The 23,577-nt window shown below is 43.7% G+C and overlaps 1 protein-coding gene across 2 annotated transcripts in view; it reads right to left on the bottom strand.

Annotated features, from left to right (window-relative positions):
• The window catches only part of Dock1 (dedicator of cytokinesis 1), a 512,909-nt gene that overhangs the window by 182,414 nt on the left and 306,918 nt on the right, over nucleotides 1-23,577 (bottom strand). For both annotated transcript variants that reach the window (XM_050136678.1, XM_050136679.1), the window contains exon 28: nucleotides 2,735-2,836. In XM_050136678.1, the coding sequence (XP_049992635.1) occupies nucleotides 2,735-2,836 (102 nt within the window). The remainder of the gene's footprint in view (nucleotides 1-2,734; nucleotides 2,837-23,577) is intronic.

Raw genomic sequence — 23,577 nt, 5'->3', positions numbered from 1 at the left:
GCCTCCACCTGCTCTGCCCCTGCACACCCCCCTCTTCATCCAGTACACACTTACTAAAAGCTACTGAGGTATAGTGCATCTGAGGATCAAATTACCCCACCCCCACCCCAAGTGTCACTGAGTGTCATCACATGTGCTGTGCACAGAATGAGTCTTACACATGAGTTTACATTAAGAAGATGTCAGGGCGGGGCTGTCACCAGAAAGAATAGAAGACGAGAGAACTGGAACTTCCAAACTACTTACTCCAACTGTGGGGAGATTATGCTCAGACAAGCCTGGAGGAGACTGGGCTGCTGACAGGCTTCTGGAGAGGAGGCAGATGGTCTGAATACCCACCCCTGCCCTCCTCATCCTGTGCATCCCTGACCCCTCTCTGTCCTGTGCACCCCTGCCTCCTCTCTGTCCTGTGGTACCCCTGCCCCCTCTCTGTCCTGTACACCCCTGCCCCCTCTGTGTTCTGTGCAGCTCTTCACATTGGACTCTTATTACGAGCTACTTCATCCAAAGCATAGAAGCCTGGACAGCAGCTGGATCTGGGGGAGCCCTGTGTCATCTGTGGGATCCATGGCTGCATCCAGGTTGACAGTGCAGGGATGGAACTGAACTGCAGAACATCCAGCAGGTGTCAGAGACCTGTTGATGTGGGTCCGAGTGTGGAGAACAAAACAGGCTCTTGCAGAGCCACCCAGTGGAGGTCTGTGATACACGGCTGGGAACATCTCCTGGGGTTCTGGGCAAGCTCTTTGCTTCTATTCCTGATGCTGAAACTTAGACCAAGGGCAGCACCAGGCACTGCGCATCAGCAAAACAAGTTTGCTAGAGCTGTCTTGAAGAAGCAGCCTGCCTGTTCTGTGAGGGATGTCAGCATGACACTTGTCTGGTATTCCCTTTCCTAGACCAGTCTTCGACCCAGGTTGAGATTCTCTGGCTACCGTGGGGACAGTGGACCATTGAGAAGGTGACAGCTAGAGCCCTGTGGAGAAGCTGGGGTAGTGAAAACTGTGAATCTAAGTGAGACTGATTTACCTAGGTGTCAGGGTGGGGTTGGGAGTGGGGGTCTGAATCTGAGAACCCGAAGCTGTGGTTGTTAGAAGCAAGCAAGACTCGGGAAGACGGTTCAGGCCATTTTCGTATTGGAATACTAATTAACTTCCAATTATTCCACAGGAAATGATCTTTTCATTTTCCTGATAATTGGGAGAGTAGAAAAATAAAACATTCTCTGCATACAGTCAGTAGATGGGAACATATTTTCATGAAGGTTTTGATGAACTAACAACAATCAAAAACCTTGCCTTGGGAATTTGAGATATACAAATAACAAATGCCATTTTACAATGGAAATCAAATTGTATGCTAATAATTGATTTTCTGGATGCCTGTGTCTAAGAGAGGGGGGGGGGGGAAGAAAACCCTTGGGAAATTAGGCCCACACCATGGAGTCTGTAACTTGATCTTCCATTGTGAGAAGGAGAGGGTACATGCCCAGACCTGCAAGGCAGAGTCATCCTGGGGTGCTTTGAATGAGAAATGTCCCCTTTCGTCTCAGGCTTTTGGACACTTGGTCTCCAATTGGTAGCACTGTTTGGGGGAGGTTTAGGTGGGTTATACTATTATTTTCACTGGCCAAAGCAGGCCACAGAGGCACATTTGAAATTTAATGATGAAATTACATACAAGAATATAAAATAAGATTTTATTATGCTATAACTTCAAATTAATCTTAGGATACTATGTGGTAGTTATTGCATATTTGAATATGTACCTACTGTAAACTTTTCCTTGATAGTGAAAGAAAACTAAAACACATAGACATGAAAGAATGACACATCTTTATACCCTTTTATTTAAGGAACACCATTATGATTTTGAGGTATTGACTTATTTTCTTCTTGAAGATTATCTGTCTATATTTATCTACCTATCATCTATCCATTATCCTATCTCCTATCATTATATCTCTTACCTATCAATCTATCCAACAATCTAGCTAGTTATCAAGATATGCATCATCTTGCTGTTTCCCTCTGCTCATAAGGCAGAGGTCAAGTGCAGTAAGCCTTGCTCTGGAAGTACTATGCAAGGGAGATGTGCCCCTAGGGAGTCTGTGAGTATTCTATGGGACTAGTGAGTCCTTAGAAATGGAATCCAAGAATTCGCATCAGCTTCTCACCAGGAAGCCTGCCAGCAGGTTTGGTGCAGCTTTGTAAAGGATATTCACCATATGGCAGTGTAATTTCAGGCCATTAGGGAGGTAGCTCCTAAGCAATAAATTTCCCTATTACACTCTCCCAATTAAGTTGCATCATAGTTTGCATGAGGAGGACTAAGGAGTTATTAGGAGAAATGCTGATGAGTGTCTATGATTAGCACTAATTAATAGCAAAGGATAGCTTAAGGTGCATGAGGGTGGCTCACAAGCTACTGCTATAAAAAAGTCAACCAAGAAATGAGGAGCTAATGACTATGAAGGGCCATGATTGCTAGTGACCCAGGAGCATGGGAAAGGTTGCTGTGACCAGAACAGATGGGATTTCTTTAGGCTCAGACCCAAGCTGTTCTCCAGATCAGTCCTAGTCAGAAACGTCCACGTAGAGACTGAAGTGGCTTCTGATAGTAACCAGAGAAGTCCCATGCAAAATTCTATTACAAATGTAGATACAAATGTCACCCTCCCCTTTCACCACTAGCCCTGTGACAGAATAGACAGGACAATAGACATGACACTCACCACGACATCTGTCCTCATCTTCCCAAAGGTCTTGATCAGGTGGGCGTAATGGTAGTCTTCCATCTGCCGTAAAATAGCTGTCATGCAAGCCACAAAGTTCCCCTGCAGGTGGATTGGAAGGTAGAATTAGATAGAGGAAGGACAGTCCTTATAGAAGAACTGACATCAACCATTGGAGCCGGCTTTTCCACCATCAGGGAGGGCATGGGACCTGGGCAGAGCCCTAGTTCTGCTACATGGCTCTCAAGGCCAACCGGAGACAGCCTGGCTCATTCCTATCTCAGAAGTTTGTTTGTTTTAAGGGGGTACAAGTGGATTTTTATTCTTTCTAACCATATTAACTGATTAAATGCAGCTTGACGATGAGGTTGTCCAGGCTGGAAACTTGAAATGTTCCCCCCTTAATTAAATTCACAAAAATTAAAGACAAGATTGAGACCCCAGTCACTTAGGTAATATTCTTGGAAGTCAGTCGTCCGTATTATTAGACAAATGTGGGCACAGCCCCTCTTCTTGAGCTAGGGCAAAGAGAGGCATTTTGTTTTTCAAACTCTGCTTGTGTGCTCCTTGGCCACTTCAGAGGCAATCACTACCAGACAACCCCATTGTGAGTTTTGCCCCTCAGGATGGTCTCCCTGGAATGTCCAGTGGGAGGGATGGGTATTCTTCATACCATACAGAGCTGGGTAGAGATGAAGACGAGGAAGAAAACAGAAACCACCAAACAAAAGCAGAGGTGGAGAGAGCAAAGGACCAACATGATTGGCCAAGGAGTCTGGTCAGTGTGCAGCTGTGGGTGTGTGTGCACACACCTGTGTGTAACATGAATGGAGCATGCTATGGGGGAGAGACTCTGGGGCTGAGCGGTTTTGTTGTCATGAACACAGTTTCTCACTTGCTGGCTGGGGAGCTGGCATCACAGAGCTTTTCCCGCTTTTAAATATATACCCGTAAGCTAATGACTTCTAAAGCCACGCAGGATTTACGCTAACGCCCATTAAATTACATGAGTCTGGTAGAATAATAAGAAGCGTATAGTTTGATACACATCCCTATTTCTTCCTTAGTAAATGAGCTCCCAAATTGCATTCTTTTCACTAATTCCACTTTTTCCAACAAATATATTTGAATGCCTAAATGTCTTTTATATTAATTTGGAACATGCACTCCACAGTGCATGTTAGAGTCCAATACATTTTCTATCTCTGGTATACACAGAGGCTTCCAAATGAGTCCTCAAAGGACACATTTTGCAAATTGAACAAATACAATAATGATGATATGGTATCTTCCATTTGCCCAGAAATGTAAATTATTTGTGAATAATGGTAATTGCTAAGATTTAGATTCCAAGTTGGTGGTGTTCTGGGAAAGAGCTAAATAATGCTTGTTTTGCATTGGTAGGGCACTTATTTATGAATGGGAACTTTTTAAGACATAAATATTTGGCACCCCAATGGGCTCAAAAGAAGCTGCCTGTGCACCTCACCTTCTTCTAAGGATATTCCATATCTGGAGAACCTATCACTGTCAGCTTGCTCAATAACCAAGCTCCAAAGCCACGTTCCACTCAATCACAGGTAGACTTGCTGCCTGTTCCATTTCTTAGGCAGTTAAACCGAGATTCGGAGAGCATATACCTTTAGGACTAGGTGGGACAGCCAGGTGTGAAGCCAGCACTCCGGGGCTGGAGTACAAGTCCTTGGCTGCTGAAAACCAACAAAGAGAGGAGAAGGAAGGGCCCTTATAATACAATGCCTCAAATTCTACTCTGATGCAGCTGTCTGGAAGCCATTATCTACCTTGGCGGAAGTAGGGCCTCTAGAAAACATCTATAAAGGTGCACCTAGCACACACTTAAATGAATGGTACCACTCAAGAAAGTTGAGCAACGACCCTTACACTTCAGAATCGCCAAAGCCATTGAGTCAGGGATTTAGAACCAGAAGGGTGATATTCACATGCCTGATGTAAAATATCAAACTGAAGAAGACAGAAAAGAAAGGGGGCTTGAGAAGGACTCTGGTTCCCTGAGAAAAGCCAGCACACCTGGGTCAGGCCAGAGGTAGAAGAGGTGACACAGACTCACTCATTAAGGAATAGATTGCCAGATAATGCTTGAAGCTCACACTAAGCAAAGAAAACGGCGGGGGAGGGCCCCGAAACCGAGAAGACAGTGGTGTCCACATGGCAAGTCCTGGGAAGATGCAAATGGCCCGCCTAGAGTCTTCTAACTGGAGGAGAACATCTTGAAGAATGCAGCCAAGCACCCCTTAGATAATGACACTGGGGGCTAATTAAAGCAGACCCTGCAGGGGCAGGAAGAGGGCTACCCCCATGAGTTAGCAGAGTGCTGCCTGGCAGCCTCTGTGCCCCCTTTACTTAACCTAAGGAAATGGGCCAAAAGCAATTTGTACCATTCAGCCGCTCCTCTCTTAGAGAAAGCAAGTTTTGCTTGCTCAGCACAATTGTAAGTTGGAACATGGGACTCCACTCGCAGAGAGGAAACATATATGCTACAATTCCCGGACAAACCTCCTCTTCCATCCCTGCCTTTTGTGAACTGGTACATTTGTGGGGCAAGTATTGCTCACACTCTGGAGTGTCATGTCTCACCTGAACCCAGGGCATGCATTTGTCTAGAAGAACGTATGAAGAGGTTTTTGTGAAAAAGGTATTTGAAGTCAGCCATATACTAGGAACAAAACTAGAAAGAACTGTAAAAATAAAGGGTAGGGGTTTCTCATTCTATAGACAATAAAGAAAACGACAAGACTTTTTGATTTAATTCTTTTAAATGCATTTTAGGAGTCATCTGAGGGTTTTACTTTTAAACAGTGCAGCAGGCTGTTTGTACAGAGCTGGCCCTTGGAACTGGAGTTTGGCGACTGCGCTCAAGCTCTACCCACGGACTAAAAATAACTATCAAATAAGAGATATTCCTATGATTTCTAAGTAAGGGCTGAAGAAGTCAACTGTACTTAAAAACCAGGACACTCACTACCTCAGAAACAACAACAACAAAAAATGTGAACCTCATTAGTAATCAAGATGAAAACGATACATCGTTATTCGCTGGCAGAACAGCAAGGCAGGATTTAAATGGTGAGCGCGAAGGTACAGAGGATGAGGGCTCTTACACACGGTTGGTGCGAGCGTAAATTGCTATAACCTTTTTAAAAAGCAATTTGGCAAGAGGTTTGAAAAGTCTTGGAAGGAAAATACTCGTCCCCTGAGTATTGCTCCTTCTAACGACCCACCTGCAAAGGTGATTCAGGAGAGGCAATTTTACGTCCAACAGTGTCCTTGCATCTCTGAGAAAATGTCTAAGCACCCAGAGCAAGAGATGGTGAAAGTTATATATTTTGTGGGGGTGAAAAATACGAGGCAGGATGGCACTTCTATTAGAATCTCAGGTAAATGACAAGACCAAATTCTCCAAGCGTTGCCTTGGAAATATCCCACGGGCCTTGGAGAGGCCAGGAGAGCCCTGCAATGGACTGTCTGGTCTGTGTCCGTTAATTCAAGCAGTCCTATCGCAAGGTTAAGTTGGAATATTGCACAATCCCTGGATATTAACACAAGAAGAGATAGTTGAGAAACAAAAATAGAGATTTTATACACACAATTTCACAGTACAAGGAACCTATAGGACAAGGTAAAAAAGAGAAATGCCTAGAAGAAAAAAGACTCCAGGCTGTCGTCAGGGAGCACACGTTATTTTTATAAGTAGCATGTATTAGGGACTTTAAAAGGTGGTCTTGAAAGACAGAGATGTCACTGGTGAGAAAGGAAAGATGTCATTTGAGAGGAGGGATCACCTCTTCCTGCCTTAGTCCTTACTTCCTGCTCATATCTTCACCCCTAACAAGAGTCTACCCAGGAAGACATGACAACCGCCTTACCCCACTTTCTGACCCCAAAGCGATCACCACATCCTCCACTAACACCGCACTACTCACCCCAAAACTAGCTTCTGCAGCCGTTTTAAATCCCATTGTATCCTCAGTGCATTGGCGGCAAGGGGGGTGGCATATAAAGGGGTGGGGCACACAAGCAGTATGGGCACAGGGGGACCAGAAGCCAGGTGAGCCCAAGGGCAGGTCAAACCAAAGTCAAGGACTGAAGATGGGTAAAATGGGAATATAGGCAGAACCAAGAACAGGCAGAGAGCGGCCGCCCTGGTGAGGTGCAGGGGAAGTTGGGGTCAGGAAGCTTCAATATAAGATGTTGCAACAAGGCAGAGCAGTGAAGGTACAGCAGGCACAAAGCCAGTCCTGACACTGTGCCATTGCAGCTGTGCTCATTTAAGGGTTAAGGCTTAAGGACAAGTACATGGATTAGAAGGGAAATCCCCAAGGGACTCACTTTGTAGACCTGACTGGCTTTGAACTCACTGAGATCGGCTTGCCCTCTGCCTCCCAAGTGCCTCTTGAAAAACCAAAACCCAACCAAACCAAGGAACCAACCAAACAAAACCCCAAGGGTCTTCACTCCCGGTCTGCAGGAGCTGTGGAGGAGAAGACAAAGGGCTGCAGCCCCGTGACTGGTGAAGGGAGTTTGGTGGTTCTATGAGCTGATTCATGGGCCCTGGAGCTCCCACCTCACACGTGTTGTGTGTCTGCTGTCTGGGGGCAGGGCATAGGCACAATGTGAACCCTTGACTAAGCTCCAAAAATTCCATGAGCGGTTCAATCAGCTCCAGATCAGAGAAGCTGCTGGAAGCAAAGGCTAGTTCTGGTGAGTTGAATCCAAGAGAATACTTAATGACAGTTAGCAGGGTCCTGGTTTAAAAGAAAAAAAAAGGCAAAAGCAATATACTGGTATATTACTTGTGGGTTTTTTTTTGTTTGTTTGTTTTTGTTTTAAAAAAAGCTTGCCTGAAGATCAGTACAAAGCAGCCAGACTAGTTAGCCATTCAGACCTTTAATTCAGGCCAGTGATGGCTCACACCTTTAATCCCAGCAGCTACACTAGTTAGCCATAGAGGCTCGGCGGTGGTGGTGGTGCACGCCTTTAATCCCAGTCCTAGAGAGAAATATAAAATGGAAGGAGACAGGTCTCAAGCGAGTCTCAATCTAGGATTCGAGGAGGCAGGATTGCCCATTTTCGGTCTGAGGCAGAGCTAAGAGCCAGTGGCTGGCTGCTTTGCTTCTCTGATCTTCAGGTTGAACCCTAATATTTGTCTCTGGGTTTTTTTTTTTTTTTTTTATTCATGCTACAAAGCAACATGTTTTTTACCAAGACAGTGACTTGAAAAAGAAAACCCCATTTAAAGACTTAAATCTTATTGGATACTGAGCATGACCCTTCCCCGAAAACACAAGTCAGAGTTAGACAGTTATCATCAGTGGCATTCAAAACATCTGCTGTGAGACAGCCCTGGGGAAGAACTGCAATCGAGGTGGGGAGATGTGTGACCCAAGGGATGCAGAATGACTCACATTTTGAGGAAGAGTCAAACTGAAGAATCAATAAGCAATACGAGAAGAGAATATAGGAAAGGGATGTGCCTGGGAGTTGTGCCCTCCACGGAGAAGTCAAAGACAGCTCAAAATGAGGCCATATGGGTAAGGTCTGAGTACTGAGATGCTAAACAAATATGGTGCACAAAGGCTTTCTGTTTTTGAGATGAAAAGTCAAGGGTGGAATGTTTATATGCTCTGGTTCCTAACGAGAAATTACAAAACGAGAAAAATAGGAAGTCAAGAGTGCAAAGAAAATCTCAAAATGTTATAAACTAGCCCAAAGACTCCTCAAAGTCTACACAGAGATGACATCTGCCAAAGCATACATAGGAATCCCAATTAACAGGATGAAAGGACGGATCTACCCCTGCTGCCTCTCATCATGCTGACAAAGAACATGTTTTAGAAGCGCAGACCATCTGAGCATGGTAGTGTACACCTTGGATGCCAGCACTAGGGAGGCAGAGGCAGGCTGATTTCCATCAAAGAGAGTCCCACGAGAGCCAGGGCTATGCAGAGAGACCCTGTCTCAAAAAACCAACATCAACAATATGGAGTACCAAGGCCCAGGAAAGAGAGAAGCAATGCAGGAGAAGAGAATTCTGGAAGCTGGAAAGAGAATGATTGGTGGTGACCAGGGACCTGAAGGGAGGAAGATGGAAACATGCGCACTGCCTCCTCTGAATCTCAGAAAGACTTAGAAACCAGAGCTACCAGGAACCCAAACTAAGGCATGAGTTAGAAAACGGCCCGGGCTACAGAAGGAAAACCTTGTCAGAAGGAGAAGGAAGCGGAGGGAGTTGGGAGGGGGGAAATAGGAAGAGAGAATTGAGAGAGGATACATTCCACATCGTGATGTCTGTATTCAACAATATATGGTTAATTTTCACTCATTTAATTTCCAAAATATCATAATTTCCTTATTTTATGAAGAACCAAAGTGAAGACTATAAAAAGGCATGGAATAAAACTGAAAACAGCATGGTTGATAAACTACATTAATGCCATCTATTAGGGATTTTAAACGACTAGCAACAAAATTAAATATTAAATTTAAATAGTGTGCTTGGTTGAATTCATAAAGTATTAGTATCTCATTTCATTCCAGACACTCCGAGGAAAGAAATCTAATTTTAAAAACAAAATCAATTTCAATTTTACAGGGGCAGTAATTATGGAAAGATGTTTAAAGGACATATACCAGAGGGGAATATTTGGATATGAAGTTACCTGAAACAATTATTTGCTGCTTATTGAATGTAATAATTTAAACACCTATTCACATTTGTTATAGATAATAAAGTATAAAAAGCACAAAAACTCTATTTGATGGCGTGTGGTGGTCTGAGAGAGAAATGTCCCCCATAGGCTCGTGTATTTGAACACTCAGTCCCCAGCAGGGGGCACTCCTTATGGCAGTTAAAGGACCTCTAACCTCTCTAGGAGGAAGTATGCCACTAGGGGTGGACTTTGAGTTTATAGCATCACCCCACTACCCCATCTTCCAGTTTACGTCCTCTGCTTCCTTCCTGTAGACTGAGATATCATTTCTCATGATTCTCCCTCTGGCACTGTAAGCCCAAATATTCTCTTTCTTCCATAATTTGCTTTTGTTCATGGTGTTTTATCGCAGCAATAAAAAGCTACTGATACATGGTGCAATGAAGGTTATATACTATGCATGCAACTTCTTAATAAAGTTCATTTGATGTCAACACTAGAGAGATAGTAAAGCAGAGATTTTATATCTTATTTTTATAAACTCAATAAATCAGGTGATATTAGAGCCCGAGAGAGCTCAGGATTTCCCGGGTCCTAGGACATGATAGACAGTATTGGTGAACACAAAGTAACAGGCACAAGAGTAACAGAGCCGTAGTAAACCGCTGGCGCATGGGGGAATCAATGCCCACACATTTCTGTCACTGATTTCTGTACATAAAGGGCTCTATCGCCATCACAGTTACAGATAAAATTGGAAACAGGCAAAACTGACGTGTAGATCATAAGAATACACTGTCTTCAGTTTTGCTCACATTGGCTGAATGAAATAGGAAGAGAAATATATCACATACTAAGTGTTAGAAGGACAGCTAATGAGGGTCAGCAACTGGCACCGAAGGTAAAGGGCACTTGCTGCCCAGCACGATGACCTGAGTGTGACCCACAGGACTCACGTGGCGGGATAAAAGAACTGACTACTACAGTTATCCTCTGACCTACACATGTGGGCTTGCACACACGCGTACACAAACACACCAGTTACACACTGAAAAAAGAGAAAATAGCCTGGCAGGGTAATTGCTTTTTGACAATTTTTTTTTTTCCTTTTTGTACCATGACCCAAATGAGGTTTATAAGCACACTGGGGCCGGAAGGTCACTTGGCTTTTATTCTGACTGTGGTGACTGTGTGCTTCATCCCTGGAGGAAGTACAGCCTCTCAACCTGATGTGACTGCTTAATTCATTGTAATTGCAAAGGTGGCTAAGCACAGGAGGAAAGGCTCAGCCACTTTGGTCATCAAGCCTCAGGAGTGTACAGGAGCATTTTTGTCAACAACATTACTACTGGGTTGGGGGACAGAACTAAAAGATTTGGGTCAACATTTTATAAAGAGTTGGGGATATTTGTGGAAGTTCCCTAGTAGGCTTGCCACTGGGTAGGCAAAAACCTTACAGCGGGTAAATGCTTTGAAATCTGATCTTTTACATACTAGAAAGCAGATGTTGTAGGGCAATTCTTATGGAATTCTTATTAGTATATCGTTATGGAGACAGATGATTGTGGCTCAATGCACAGCAGATCAGTCAGTCAATAGCTTGTTGGACTGAAACCATGGAAGATAGCAAAGGGGGTTGACAATAAAACTCTTGAGTATTAATTTTATTTGTTACCAATGTGAGCAGGGTGGTGGTGGCGTGCACCTTTAACTGCCTGGTCTACAGAGTGAATTCCAGGACAGGCTCCAAAGCTACAGAGAGAAACTCTGTCTGGGGAAAACACACACACCACACACACAACATAAAACAAAAGAAAAAAAATCACCACTGTGGTGGAGTGTGACTGTGGGACCTGAGAACAATGTGCGTGGGAAGCAAGTACGTAAAGGATAAGTAGAAAAGCAGACACAGGTTCAGGCCCAGCATTCCCATCTATCCACCCTCTGCTGAGCTCTGAGGCCAAGGCTTTACGGTGATGTGCAGTAAGCAACTGGGAGGAGGTAAGGCTGCAACACAATGGCAGAGCCGACTCAGGTGCCATTCTCAATAGTCATTCTCTAGTGTTCAGTGTAGAGAGCATTGAATTCCCGCAGGAGGCCAGTGAAGAAGCAAAAAGGACTACTGCCTAGGATGGAGTCACATCCTAAGTCTCAGAGACACTCCAAATACCTGTTTCCTTGTATCTAACCAACTGGGGCACAATCACACAGTGGAATACAACTCAGCAATTATAGACAAACAAACAAACAAAAACCTGATAACAACAAACAAATGAGTTGCAAACACTATGCTAAGTCAAAGAAGCCAGATTGAAGGTTGACATTCTGTGTGCATCTTTCTTCAGAAGGGAAAGTAAGTGACAAGGGGAGGTGTTGATGGATGCTATAAAGTAGTTCCACACTAGCTCAGAATTGAGTATAATAAAGGGCTCTTTATTTAGTGGTAGATTCACAGATCACAGTCCTCTGAATGAGCAGGGAGTGGGAACCGAATGGAGAGAGAGAGAGAGAGAGAGAGAGAGAGAGAGAGAGAGAGAGAGAGAGAGAGAGAGAGAGAGAGAAGAAGGAGGGAGACGGAGAAGGAGGAGATGGAGAGGGAGAGAGAGGGAGAGAGAGGAAGAGAGAGAAACAGGATATGAGGATGTTTTGAGGGGCCTAGAAATATGATGTCTTGTATTTAGTTATAAAAGTGTACATATCGGGGCTGGAGAGATGGCTCAGTGGTTAAGAGCATTGCCTGCTCTTCCAAAGGTCCTGAGTTCAATTCCCGGCAACCACATGGTGGCTCACAACCATCTGGAATGAGGTCTGGTGCCCTCTTCTGGCCTGCAGACATACACACTCAGACAGAATATTGCATACATAATAAATAAATAAATATTAAAAAAGACTCTTCTAAAAAAAAAGTGTACATATCATATTAAGTTCAGATCTTACATTTGTAGACTGTATCCAGCCAGAGGGGGAGGGGAGAGAGATTAATACCAATTCCGTATACGCTATCACAATACTGGTTGCTTCAGCCATTATACATACATAGAAACACCACTAGTATTAATTAATACTTTATATATCAGAGCTGTCCAGTGGGGCTGTTGCTCACTACTGCAACTTGAAGCACTTGTTTTTCACATTTTTCTCCAGTCTTTCTGCCAATTTACCCTTTCTATGAAGGAAAGGGAAAGGAAGGGAAGGAAGGGAAGGGAAGGGAAGGGAAGGGAAGGGAAGGGAAGGGAAGGGAAGGGAAGGGAAGGGAAGGGGATAAGAAAGAGAAAATGGCCTTGAGGCATCACAGTGGCATGTTTAACTCAAAAAAGGAAGTATTTTTCCACATGTATGTGTGTATCATGTGTGTGCATATATATATATCGACATATATATTGAGTATATACACATGTTCATCTGTGTGTGTATCTATGTGGCAACCAGAGGTTGACATTTGGTATCTTACTAGATCGATCTATCTATCTATCTATCTATCTATCTATCTATCTATCTATCTATCTATCTATCTATCCATTCTATCTATGGTCTTCTATATACCTATTTACTTATATAAGGGCTGGCTCTCTCCTTGAGCCCAGAGCTCCCTTGCTCTAGTATGGCTAGCTTGCTATGGATGACTGTCTTCACCCTCAGTGTTCTGGGATTACAGCCAGGTGCTCACATCCACTCAGCTTTTTCTTGGTTCTGGAGATTTGAACTCAGGTCCGTCTGCTTGCCAACCTAACTAAGCCTTCTCCCCACCCACCCTCAAGCCAACTTTGCCCAGTAAATAAACCTCAAAACCATATACTTTACTTTGAAACAAATTCCATTGGGATTCAAATTGGACTTCCATCTAATTATGAGATGAATTAGGGAGGCTTACAACACAACTCTCCCATTTAAACACACAAACCAAACAGTCCCAGTCTATTTTGATGCCATTGGGGACTATTTCACGGATGCTATTGTAGGGATCTTCAAAAGATCTTGCTACTTTCATATGCAAAAGGGTAAAGTGGTGTTTTTTGTTTTGTTTTTGCAATAAGTTTTCACGCTCTCGTTCTATATATTTGGGGACACTGTTCCATTGGGTGGGTATATTTGAATATTTTATGATACAACTTAATGGGATTCTCTTATGACTGTCAAAGTTTTTGCTCTTTCTCTGGGAAGTCTTTACATAAAATAAGGTGGAGACTGTAAACACCTTGGTGTTGTTCTTCCACATCTCAGGGCGCCTTCTGTTTCTAGCCTCACTCCAGGCCAGCACCTGTCAGGACAACTTCAAGCTCCAGTAGCAGCAAGGCCTTTGTGTTCCCAGCAGTTTTATGTGCTCATCACTTTGAAGGTTTATTTCTCTTTGTGTGTGCATGCAAATGTGTGGCATGCGTGTGCAGGTGCCTGTGAAGGCTGGAGGAGGGTGGGGGATGCTCTGGAGCTAACGTTACATACAGGCGGTTCTGAGTCCCTTAATGTGGGTGCTGGGAAATGACTGGGGTCCTCTAAAGGAGAGGTGTGCGCCCTTAATCGTGGAGCCATCTTCATAACACCATAGTGATTTTAATGGTCATGCCTGTGGGGACTAATTTTTTAACGACTACTTTAAAAAGTGGTTAAAGAAAGAACGGATTTATCATGTTCAGCAAGTATTTATCAGCTAGGGACCAGTCATAATTAAACACAGCAGGCCAAACAAACATGGCCAAGGATATTACTACAAAATAAGAATTTTACTATGGAAGAACAATGAATTAACAGTAAAAGTGAGCACCGAGACATATGGCTGGTCCAGTACAGTGGATCCCCAGCAAGAGGATGTTCACTTTGAGACCGTGCACTGGCTCAAAAACCAAAGGAAGTACACTGCAAGGACACCTCCAAGTTTGCACTAACATTGTAAAGATAAGACATCAAGGCCGAACCCAGGAGATCGGCATCACTTCGTCATTCGCAGGCTGCCTACGGAGCCCAAGTCCTACCACAAAAACCTCACAGTCCTCTCAGGAGGCTCAGGGCTTATTGGCAGCTGAATCTAAGCATCACTTTCAGTTGTCAGAGCTGACATTAATCAGCATCCTAAGAGGACCATCTGGCACCTGCAGCAAGTGAGCACCATGTACTTGGTGAGTAAAGACTGTAGACGGTTCATGGTATGTTTTATCCCCGAAAGAGGGTCTCTCGGACGTCCAGTCATTGAGTAAAATTCTCCAGGGTGTATCTGTCTAGCTATGGTCTCACCATTTTGTACAGCTCCTCCATTTTGATTGAACATTCTTAAAATGAAAGCAGTTTGGTTTTTATAACCACACTGACTCATATTCCTCGATCTGTGCCTTCCCCGCCCTCACAGCTGATTCAGACATTCTAACTGCAAGCACCGACTATGGATCCATCACATGGCAAAGAACCTCCTCCATGTCTCTGAAACATATAAAAAGAGACCCAGGCTTGGCCACATGGTCCTGAATTCTTCTCAGAACGTCCCCCCCCCACCCAGCGCTGTCTATGGTATTAATAATGTCTAATAAATCTCTTCAAAGGCAATCAGCCTTGGTGTCTTCCATGAACCCTAAAATCCTATCCTCTTGGTATCAATCTAAATACACAGCTGCTGCTGCGGTGTTCCACAGCCGCTATTCAGATTTCTAATTTCCACTTTATTATTTCTTACCCAGACACAAAGAAAATATGAGAGGAAAAGATCCTACCCATCCCATTGAGCTTTACAGCGGCTCCCGTAACCGAGACGGCCAGGATCAATCGTGATGCCAACCGTCATAATGTTAATTACAAAATAAAAACGCTGCTGTATTGAGATTACTCTCCTCGAACAAAATCCCTATATTTTATAGAATTACTCTTTTTTTTGGTTATGAAAAGCCACAGACATTTCAATCATTCATCCCACACATAAAATAATGAAGGTATCATAATAACAACAAGAACCCGAGAAATTGATTTCCCCTTGCGCGGATCCCAAACTTCAACCTCAAGTTCCGTGGCCAGATGCAAACTGGAAGTCACGTTGGAACAGATGCTCAGCCAAGATTTTTTATTCCTTATTAATTTCGTTCAGACGAGATCTTAACAGCACGCAGAGGAAGGTAAACCCACAAAGAGGTACAATAATGACTAATTTTAATTACTTTCCAGAATCTCTACTTGTTTGCGAAATTGACTATGTTTCTCACAAGCTAATTATCTAGCTACATAGTTAAAAGTTTGCAAAATGGAATATTCCCCATTCCTGTCTAGCAGGAAGTTGCAGCTAATGGGAGGAAGGCCGCTTGCACTGAATTTCAATGGGCTACTGCAGTGTCCAGAAAGAGCAAGATCCAGACATCCAGGGTGATCAGTCAGGAAGAAACATGGTTATTAGGTGGCATTTCTTTAAAGGAATTACATATCCCAAATGCTGCCCAGGGAAAAATCTCCCATGTTTAGGTAAAACCATTACCGTAAGTCAAAAAGAGAAATGGGGCTTGAAAGATGGCTCAGGTAGTAAAGTGCTCGCTGGGGACTGAGTTCAATGCTTTAAATGCAACTTAAAAACAAACAAACAAAACCCCCAAACAAAACAACCACTAAAATAATAGAGCATAATCCATAAGAGGATGACTGAGACATGCTGACCAGTCAGCCTAGCCACACTGGTGAGCGGCAGGTTAAAAAAAAGGAATAAGGGACCCCATGTCACAAATCAAGGTGAAGAGTGGTTGAGGAAGACACCCAAGGTTAACTAATCTCTATATGCATACATGAACACATCCAGGCATATGCTTCTACACACACACACACACACACACACACACACACACACACACACACCACACACACACACACAGAAAGAGAGAGAGACCTATGAAGCCTCCCAGGAGTTGTTCCAGCCCTTTCTGTTGTCTCCTACAACTTAACCTCCTTCCAATCATTATTCCAAAAACATTGTCAAATCACATTGTCCTTGCCTTTACCACCTGTACTCTTGACAATTAGGTCCTTGCCCAAGACATCATCAGGCTAACCTCTTCCCTCTTAGCCTGCAAAATTGGGTACCAGAACCTCCTCTGCAAGAACTTTCCCTATTGGCTTCTAATTCAAAGTGGGAGATATGTCTGGTCCGAGTACACTTGGACCCCTTTCCACCCCCCCACCCCCCACCCCGCCATCTCCATGTAGGGGTCACACCCATGCAAGCTCCATCTGGCATACCATCCATTGTCCCTCCTTATAAAGATGCTTACTCCCCAAGGACAGGCCCCTTTCTTTTGTTTACAGACTGCCCTAGAGGGCCCAGAATATGGCAGTCCCTGAGGGGACTCTGCCACTGGGCTAGGGGATGTGCTGGGTTCCCACTATCCTAGAGGTAGGACAGAAAGGCGTGCACAGCTGGAATGGAATTCTGCTCACTTTGACAATGACTCTAAGCAAGGAATGAGCCTGTCAAGAATGGAAGAAATATAGCTTCATGTCCAGGCCCTTGAAAGATCTCAAACCTGTAGTTAAATGGAATGTTCTACCATTCCTGCACTGAAGGACTTTTCACCATTTTTTTTTTTTAAAATTCTTTAAAATTTTTCTAAGATACATATTTTCCTTCACTAGTATACTGAATACACATTTTCAAACTATCTATGAGAGGGGGTTATTTGAATATTAGGGAAGATATTTAAATATTAGGAAATAACTTTAAATTCAGCCTACCCCATCCCTAAAGACACCTCTCTCTCCCACCCCATCCCTAAAGACACCTCTCTCTCCAGACCATGTTGCCCTGAGCAACACTGCCTGAAAACCTGGAAGCACATTTCTGGGTGCTTGATTAAAGACTCCATCAACAGGAACAATTCAATGCACTAGAGAACCAGCTATTAAACCAGGTACAGTTTAACCAAGATATCGCAGATCCGAACACTGAAAGCTGAATCACTCCTTTTTGGTAGATACAATACAGGGAATGAAATGCCATGCTTAACACCTAGAAGAATTAATCCCATTAAAATGTTTATGCAAGCCTAAGTGATCTGTGGGCTCAAGGGCAAGCCCTGTCAAAATCCCAAGGTCAGTTGTTACAGAAATGCAAAACAACAACAACAACAACAACAAACATTTGCATGATACCACAAATGGATATTGAATAATCAATGTAATCTTGAGCAAAAGGAGCAAAACTAGAGGTAACGTATAACAAGACGTCAAAATATAAAGCAAAACTACAGTAATCAAAACAGCATGGCCCAGGCACAAAATCAGACACATCCAACAAAGAATAGAGTTGAAGAGAATTCAAGGGACAATTTTTTTTTGAGATTGTAATTTAATTATGTTCTTCCTTCCCTTACTGCCCTCTGAACTCTCCCACATATTCCTTCCCTTTCTCCTTCAAATTCATAGCCTTTTCTTTGCATTTATTGTTATTGTATGCATATATGTATTTGCATATACATATAAATTCCTAAATATAAGCTAATGAGTTCATATAATGTTTTACATATTTTCAGAGCTGACTATTGGCCCCTGAACTGCCAGTTGGTATGTTCTTCCCTGGGGAAGACCAGTTCTCCCTTTCCCAGCTTTTCTCAGTTGCCTGCAGTTCCTTTTGTAGGATTGAGGTCTAGTGGGCTTTTTTCATCTAGTTTGGCAAGTGACTTTTGATAAAGATGTCTAGAATACTCAGGGGAAAATACTGTCTATTTAACAACTAGTGTTGAGATTTTAGATCCTTATACCATAGGCAAAAGTGAACTCAAAGTATAGTAAAAACCTTGGCTTGATTGATGGCACACATGCATAATCCAATCAAGAGAACTCAAGTGACAGAGGTAGAATGATCACTGTCGGTACTGGGCCAGCCCAGGCTATATGACAGAGTCCCTGCCTCAAAAAATTCAAAAACTTTGTGAATGTGTATATGTGCTAGTATATGACATATGTATTATATAACAATTATATATAATATATACATAAAATGTGTGTGTATGTGGGTGTGCACACATACATGTATGCATATATGGTATACTGGAAGAAAACAGAATGGTTAGGGGCAGTGAATTCAAGCAAAAATAAACACATAGAATTGCATTAAACTAAAGGCTTGGTAGCAAAACAAACAGTTACCATAAAGAAACTATTTTGTTAAGACAAGAAATGTTTGGAGCCATCATTTGGATAAAACTCTACTATCCAAAATGTTTAAGGAACTCCAACAATACCAAGGAAACAAATGACCTAATTATATTTTGTGAGCAGATACTTATACAGACATGCAGGTGTATGAAAAATGCCCCGCTTACAAGTGGATGGGAAAATGCAAATCAAAAGCAGAGGACGATGGGGTACATGAGTGTGACTGGCTTATTGGTTCGAGGAGAGAACAGCAGGAAGGCAGGCTGATGTGCAGGAAAGAGAAGCCCTGACACACAGTGGGGAGAATGAAAGCTAGTAGAGTCATTGTGGGAAACCGAGCTTTCTTAGAACAGGAAGATAAAGAGGTCCACTCTTAGGCACAAATTAGAAGGAAATGAGATTGCAGTCCTCCACTTTACTTTCTGAGACAGGATCTTTCACCAAACCTGGAAATTCTTGATCAGCTAAGCTGGCTGGACAATAACTTCCAAGGATCCACCTGTTACTGTTACCCCTTCCACTGGCTGCTATATTCGGCTAGCATGAGGATGCTGGGAACCCAACGCAGGTCTTGAGGATGATGAGGCGGGCTCACGACTGAGCTCTCACCTCTCACCTCAGCGCTAGTGCTTGCAAGTGTGTTCAGTTTTCCTCAGAGTAACAATATCCGGTCTCACTGCAGGGAGTCTAGTCCAATGGATAGGGAAGTTCTTCTACAACATTCCAAGCGCAGAAATGATGGGTTATTTCAGTGTGGACAGTACAGTGTTTGGCTCCTAGCAACTCCTTCAAAAAGAAGGCAGGAACAGTTGAAATGAATCTTACTGTTAACTTGGGTTTGGAAACACCTAAGCAAAACACTTCAGGTGTATCTGTGAAGATGTCTCTGCAGAGGTTTGTTTAGCGAAGACAAGAGACCCACCCGAAATGTAGGCAGCACTTTCTTGTGGGCTGAGGCCCCAGACTGAATAAAAAGACAACCAACTGAGCACCAGAGTTCATCTCTCTCTGCTTCCTGACTACAGATACAATGTGTACAATGGCCCAAGCTCCTGTACTATGATTTTTCTGTCAATATGGACAGTTCCTGGCAATCGTGAGCTTAAATAACACACTCCTCCTGAAGGTACTTTCATCAATGATTTTTTAAAAAGTAGCAGTGAGGAAGGGAGGATTTGAGGACCAGCTCACTCCCATCTTGCCTGCATCTCCTGCCTGGCCAGACAGAGCTCAGGACACAGCGAGGTTTTGGAATGGAGACTTGGGGTAACCTAGTGTCCAGATACACTGTGTAGAGATGTACAGATGTAAACAAAGTCAGACCTTGCCACTACAATCCCCACCAACCCCAATGCCGCAGGAGTCCCCATTTGTGGATCAGAAGAGAGGGTATCACAATGAACCCTCAGGAGCCGGCATGGTGAAACCAAGTAAGGATCTAGAAAGAGAGGGTAGGTACCACACACAGGCGTACCATTCGGAACAAGACCCAAAGCTGCAGGGTGGGCTGAATGAGACAAAGGTGACCACATGGGGACTTAAGCTGGGTCTCAGGACCGTTCACACATCCACTGAGACCCACTATGCTCTTCAGCATTTACTGCATTTTAAACGCTGTGCCGAGGCATGGGATTATATACTCCACTGTGTCCCTGCATCTGCATCTACTGAGAAATGATCTTTAAAGAAAAACGATATGCAAGGTCACAACGGGGGCATAATGGGGATGTATGGGGGAACGTGATGGGTACCTAGCCAGGTGGAGATGGGTGTGGGAGGGGAGAACGTCAGCCCCACAGAAGCGCAGCTGTGTAATCACAATGCTAAGATCCCAAGAGCTGGTGCTCAACAGTGCTGGGAAAAGGGGAGGGATACACAGCCTGGAGAGGCAGGATGTGACCCAACAGCAGAGAAGGGGACCTGGGCTCATGGTGTCCAGAAACCAAGTAACTGGCTGGCAGTTCTTTGGCATAAGCTGATCTTCTTCTGGTTGACCCTTTATCACAAGCCAAGAAATCTTAGAAAGCAGGGCTGGGCGTGGGCAAAGCACTATTCGATTTTAGTTGACTACAGTCCTTGGCCTCCATCTTATGCATAGTCTGCTACTGGCAGACACCGTAGTTCTGCAGTCCACAGCATTCAGTGTGAGGGGAAAGAGGCAGCGTCTTGGGATGAGCACACGCTACTCACTAACTTCTAGGGATATCAGCATTAAACACAGGCTCCATGCCCGACAGTTAATGAGAAGGAGGAAGGATGGGATTGGATTTCCTAAGCTGTATTACTACTGATACCCAAAAAAGCTGACTGGCCCAAATTACCCCGAAGTAATCCTTAATTCCCTGTACAGTATGATGGATAGACGTGCTTGACTTAACCTATGGCATGATTGGGAACCCCTGGGTGTGTCTGTGCGGGTATCTTCAGAGATCTTTGACGGATGAGACGAGGCCAACCGAAATGCCGGACCCCCCCTCAGGCTTGGTCTCAGACTGAATAGGGAGGATGAAAGGAGAAAAGGAACTTAGCGCCTGCCACTTCCTGACTGGTTGCACGGTGGTGACCAGTCCCTTCATGCTTCTGCCATCCTGTCTTCCCCACCCTGGTGGACTGTGACCGCAGAGCCTAAGCAAAAAGAAACCATTCCTCTTCCAGTTGCCTCTGTCGGGTATCTTGTCACAGAGACAGAAAAGTAACTGGTACACATAGACATCCCCCAGTGTGACATGGTGGTCATTGGACATTGTGATGGCAGCGGTCTCAGGCAGGAAGACTTGGGGAAGGGTACACACCAAGAGTGGAGCTCTTCTTGGTTCTAAAAGGAGGGTGGGAAGCTCTCAGAGAAAATTCCAGGGTTGTTAGGAAAGGGGGGTGTGCCAGGGGCAAAGTCCCCCCCATCCCTGTTTCCTGGCAGGGAGTCTGTGGGACACCCTCCTATGCAAGCAGCCTTGATGAGCAAGCTAGGCGAGCCCCAATCCTACGCTTGACAGACTAAACCTGCTCATTTTCCGCCTTTACTAGTAAAGAACACAATTATGAAAAACTGTCAGCTCAGAACACGGTGATTGCAATTACGCTGGACCCATGAAAGGAACTGCTATTCTTATTCTCTTTCTCTTAGACTGTTTTCTATATTTTAGACACGTAAGAATATATGATGTTCTGACCTCTCTAACTCAGACTGCTAGTATAAAAAGCGTTAATTGGTAGAAAATGTGATTTTTTTTTAGGACATACAAAAACTTTACTAAAGAGCAGACAATGCAGGGTGTAACCGTATACTTGGGAGGCGGAGGCACGAGAATCAGTTTAACATCAGTCTTGACTATAAAATGAGTTCAAACCCAGCCTGGGCTATAGTAGACCACATGTCAAGAACAGCAACAAACAACATATAGAATGTAAGAGTATAAAGGGTGGGTCCTACCTGATACCTGCTTATAGTTCTATGAATAAGCATAACATTTTTCTTTCTCTTCTGAGAACTCAAGTAACATATTCGTACTCCCAATTCTTGCTTCACATTGCTGATCAAGTAACATAAGCCATGACTTCTGTAGTTTTACATCTAAGCATTCTTACTTATTTTTTCTTGTTCTTGTTTTTGTTATTCTTTTGTTTTCTGAGACAGGATTTCTCTGTATAACATCCTTGGCTGTCCTGGAACTCATTCTATAGACCAGATTGGCCTTAAACTCACAGAGATCCTCTTGCCTCTGCCTCCTGAGCGCTAGAATAAAAGGCGTGCACCACTATGTCTGGCACAATATTCTTATTTCTATTTTTTTTTTTTTGCCTTCCTTTTTCGAGACAGGGTTTCTCTGTGGCTTTGGAGCCTGTCCTGGAATTAGCTCTTGTAGACCAGGCTGGTCTCGAACTCACAGAGATCCGTCTGCCTCTGCCTCCCAAGTGCTGGGATTAAAGGCGTGCGCCACCACCACCCGGCAATATTCTTATTTCTAAACAGTCTTTCATTACCTTAAGTAACAAGGCTTCAAATCACCTCTGGATATAATTAAAACAGAATCTTTTTTTCTTTTTTTTTTTTAAAGTATTTATTTATTTATTATGTATACAATATTCTGTCTGTGTGTATGTCTGCAGGCCAGAAGAGGGCACCAGACCTCATTACAGATGGTTGTGAGCCACCATGTGGTTGCTGGGAATTGAACTCAGGACCTTTGGAAGAGCAGGCAATGCTCTTAACCACTGAGCCATCTTTCCAGCCCCAGAATCTTTTTTCTTGATAAGAAATAACTCAAGGAAAAACCCTCTTTATATAAATGAGAAACCAATAGTTTTAAGGTGGACTCAACATGAGAAACAAGTCTCCAAGACGCCCCTGCAAACAGTGCCCTGTCAACCTGTTTCTACCATTTCCCTATCACTTCCTCATCCTGCCCAGCTGGACGAGATGACTCACATTGCCAGTGAAGATGGCGTGGGTCACTCCTACATACTGAGAGAGACACATTGAGAACAGAGAAGAGAGAAGCCAATGTCTTGAAAAATGCTGGATATTGATGTATTCATTTGCTGAGAAAGGATCTTATGTATCCAGGCTGACGTCGACTTTGCTATACAGCCCAGGCTGGCTTTGAAGGTTTCGTCCGCCAGCTTTGAACTCACAAGTGTTGTGATTACAGTGGTGCACTGTAACACACTCTTTTTAAAAAGAAGGCACTTCTGAAAGAAGAAGAAGTCAGGCATGAAGGCTCATGCCTATAACAGAAGCACTTGGGGAACTGCCACAAGCTCAGGGTCTACAGAGTAAGCTCCAGGTCAACCTGGTAATGGAGTGGGGCCCTGTGTCAATAAAGCTAGAAACAAGCACACAGCGGCCACTTTCTTTCGCAGATAAGCACCACCCTGGAAGCAGCCAGTGCTCCCGAGGCTCCGATCCGACGCCACCATCTTCTCATTGGATCCTTTCCAAAGAAGGGGATGATGAGGTTTGTACTTGATGAGGAGAAATTGAAAATACATCACCAGATCAGAATTATCAAGCTCGAGAAAAATCCAAGTCAAACATTACCATATTAT

Source organism: Alexandromys fortis, unplaced genomic scaffold (assembly GCF_014885135.2).
Source record: "Alexandromys fortis isolate MF-2015 unplaced genomic scaffold, M_Fortis_MF-2015_v1.1 scaffold_3, whole genome shotgun sequence".
Taxonomy (NCBI): domain Eukaryota; kingdom Metazoa; phylum Chordata; class Mammalia; order Rodentia; family Cricetidae; genus Alexandromys; species Alexandromys fortis.
Note: the sequence above shows the minus strand (reverse complement) of the source record. Positions and strands in the feature narration are given on the sequence as shown.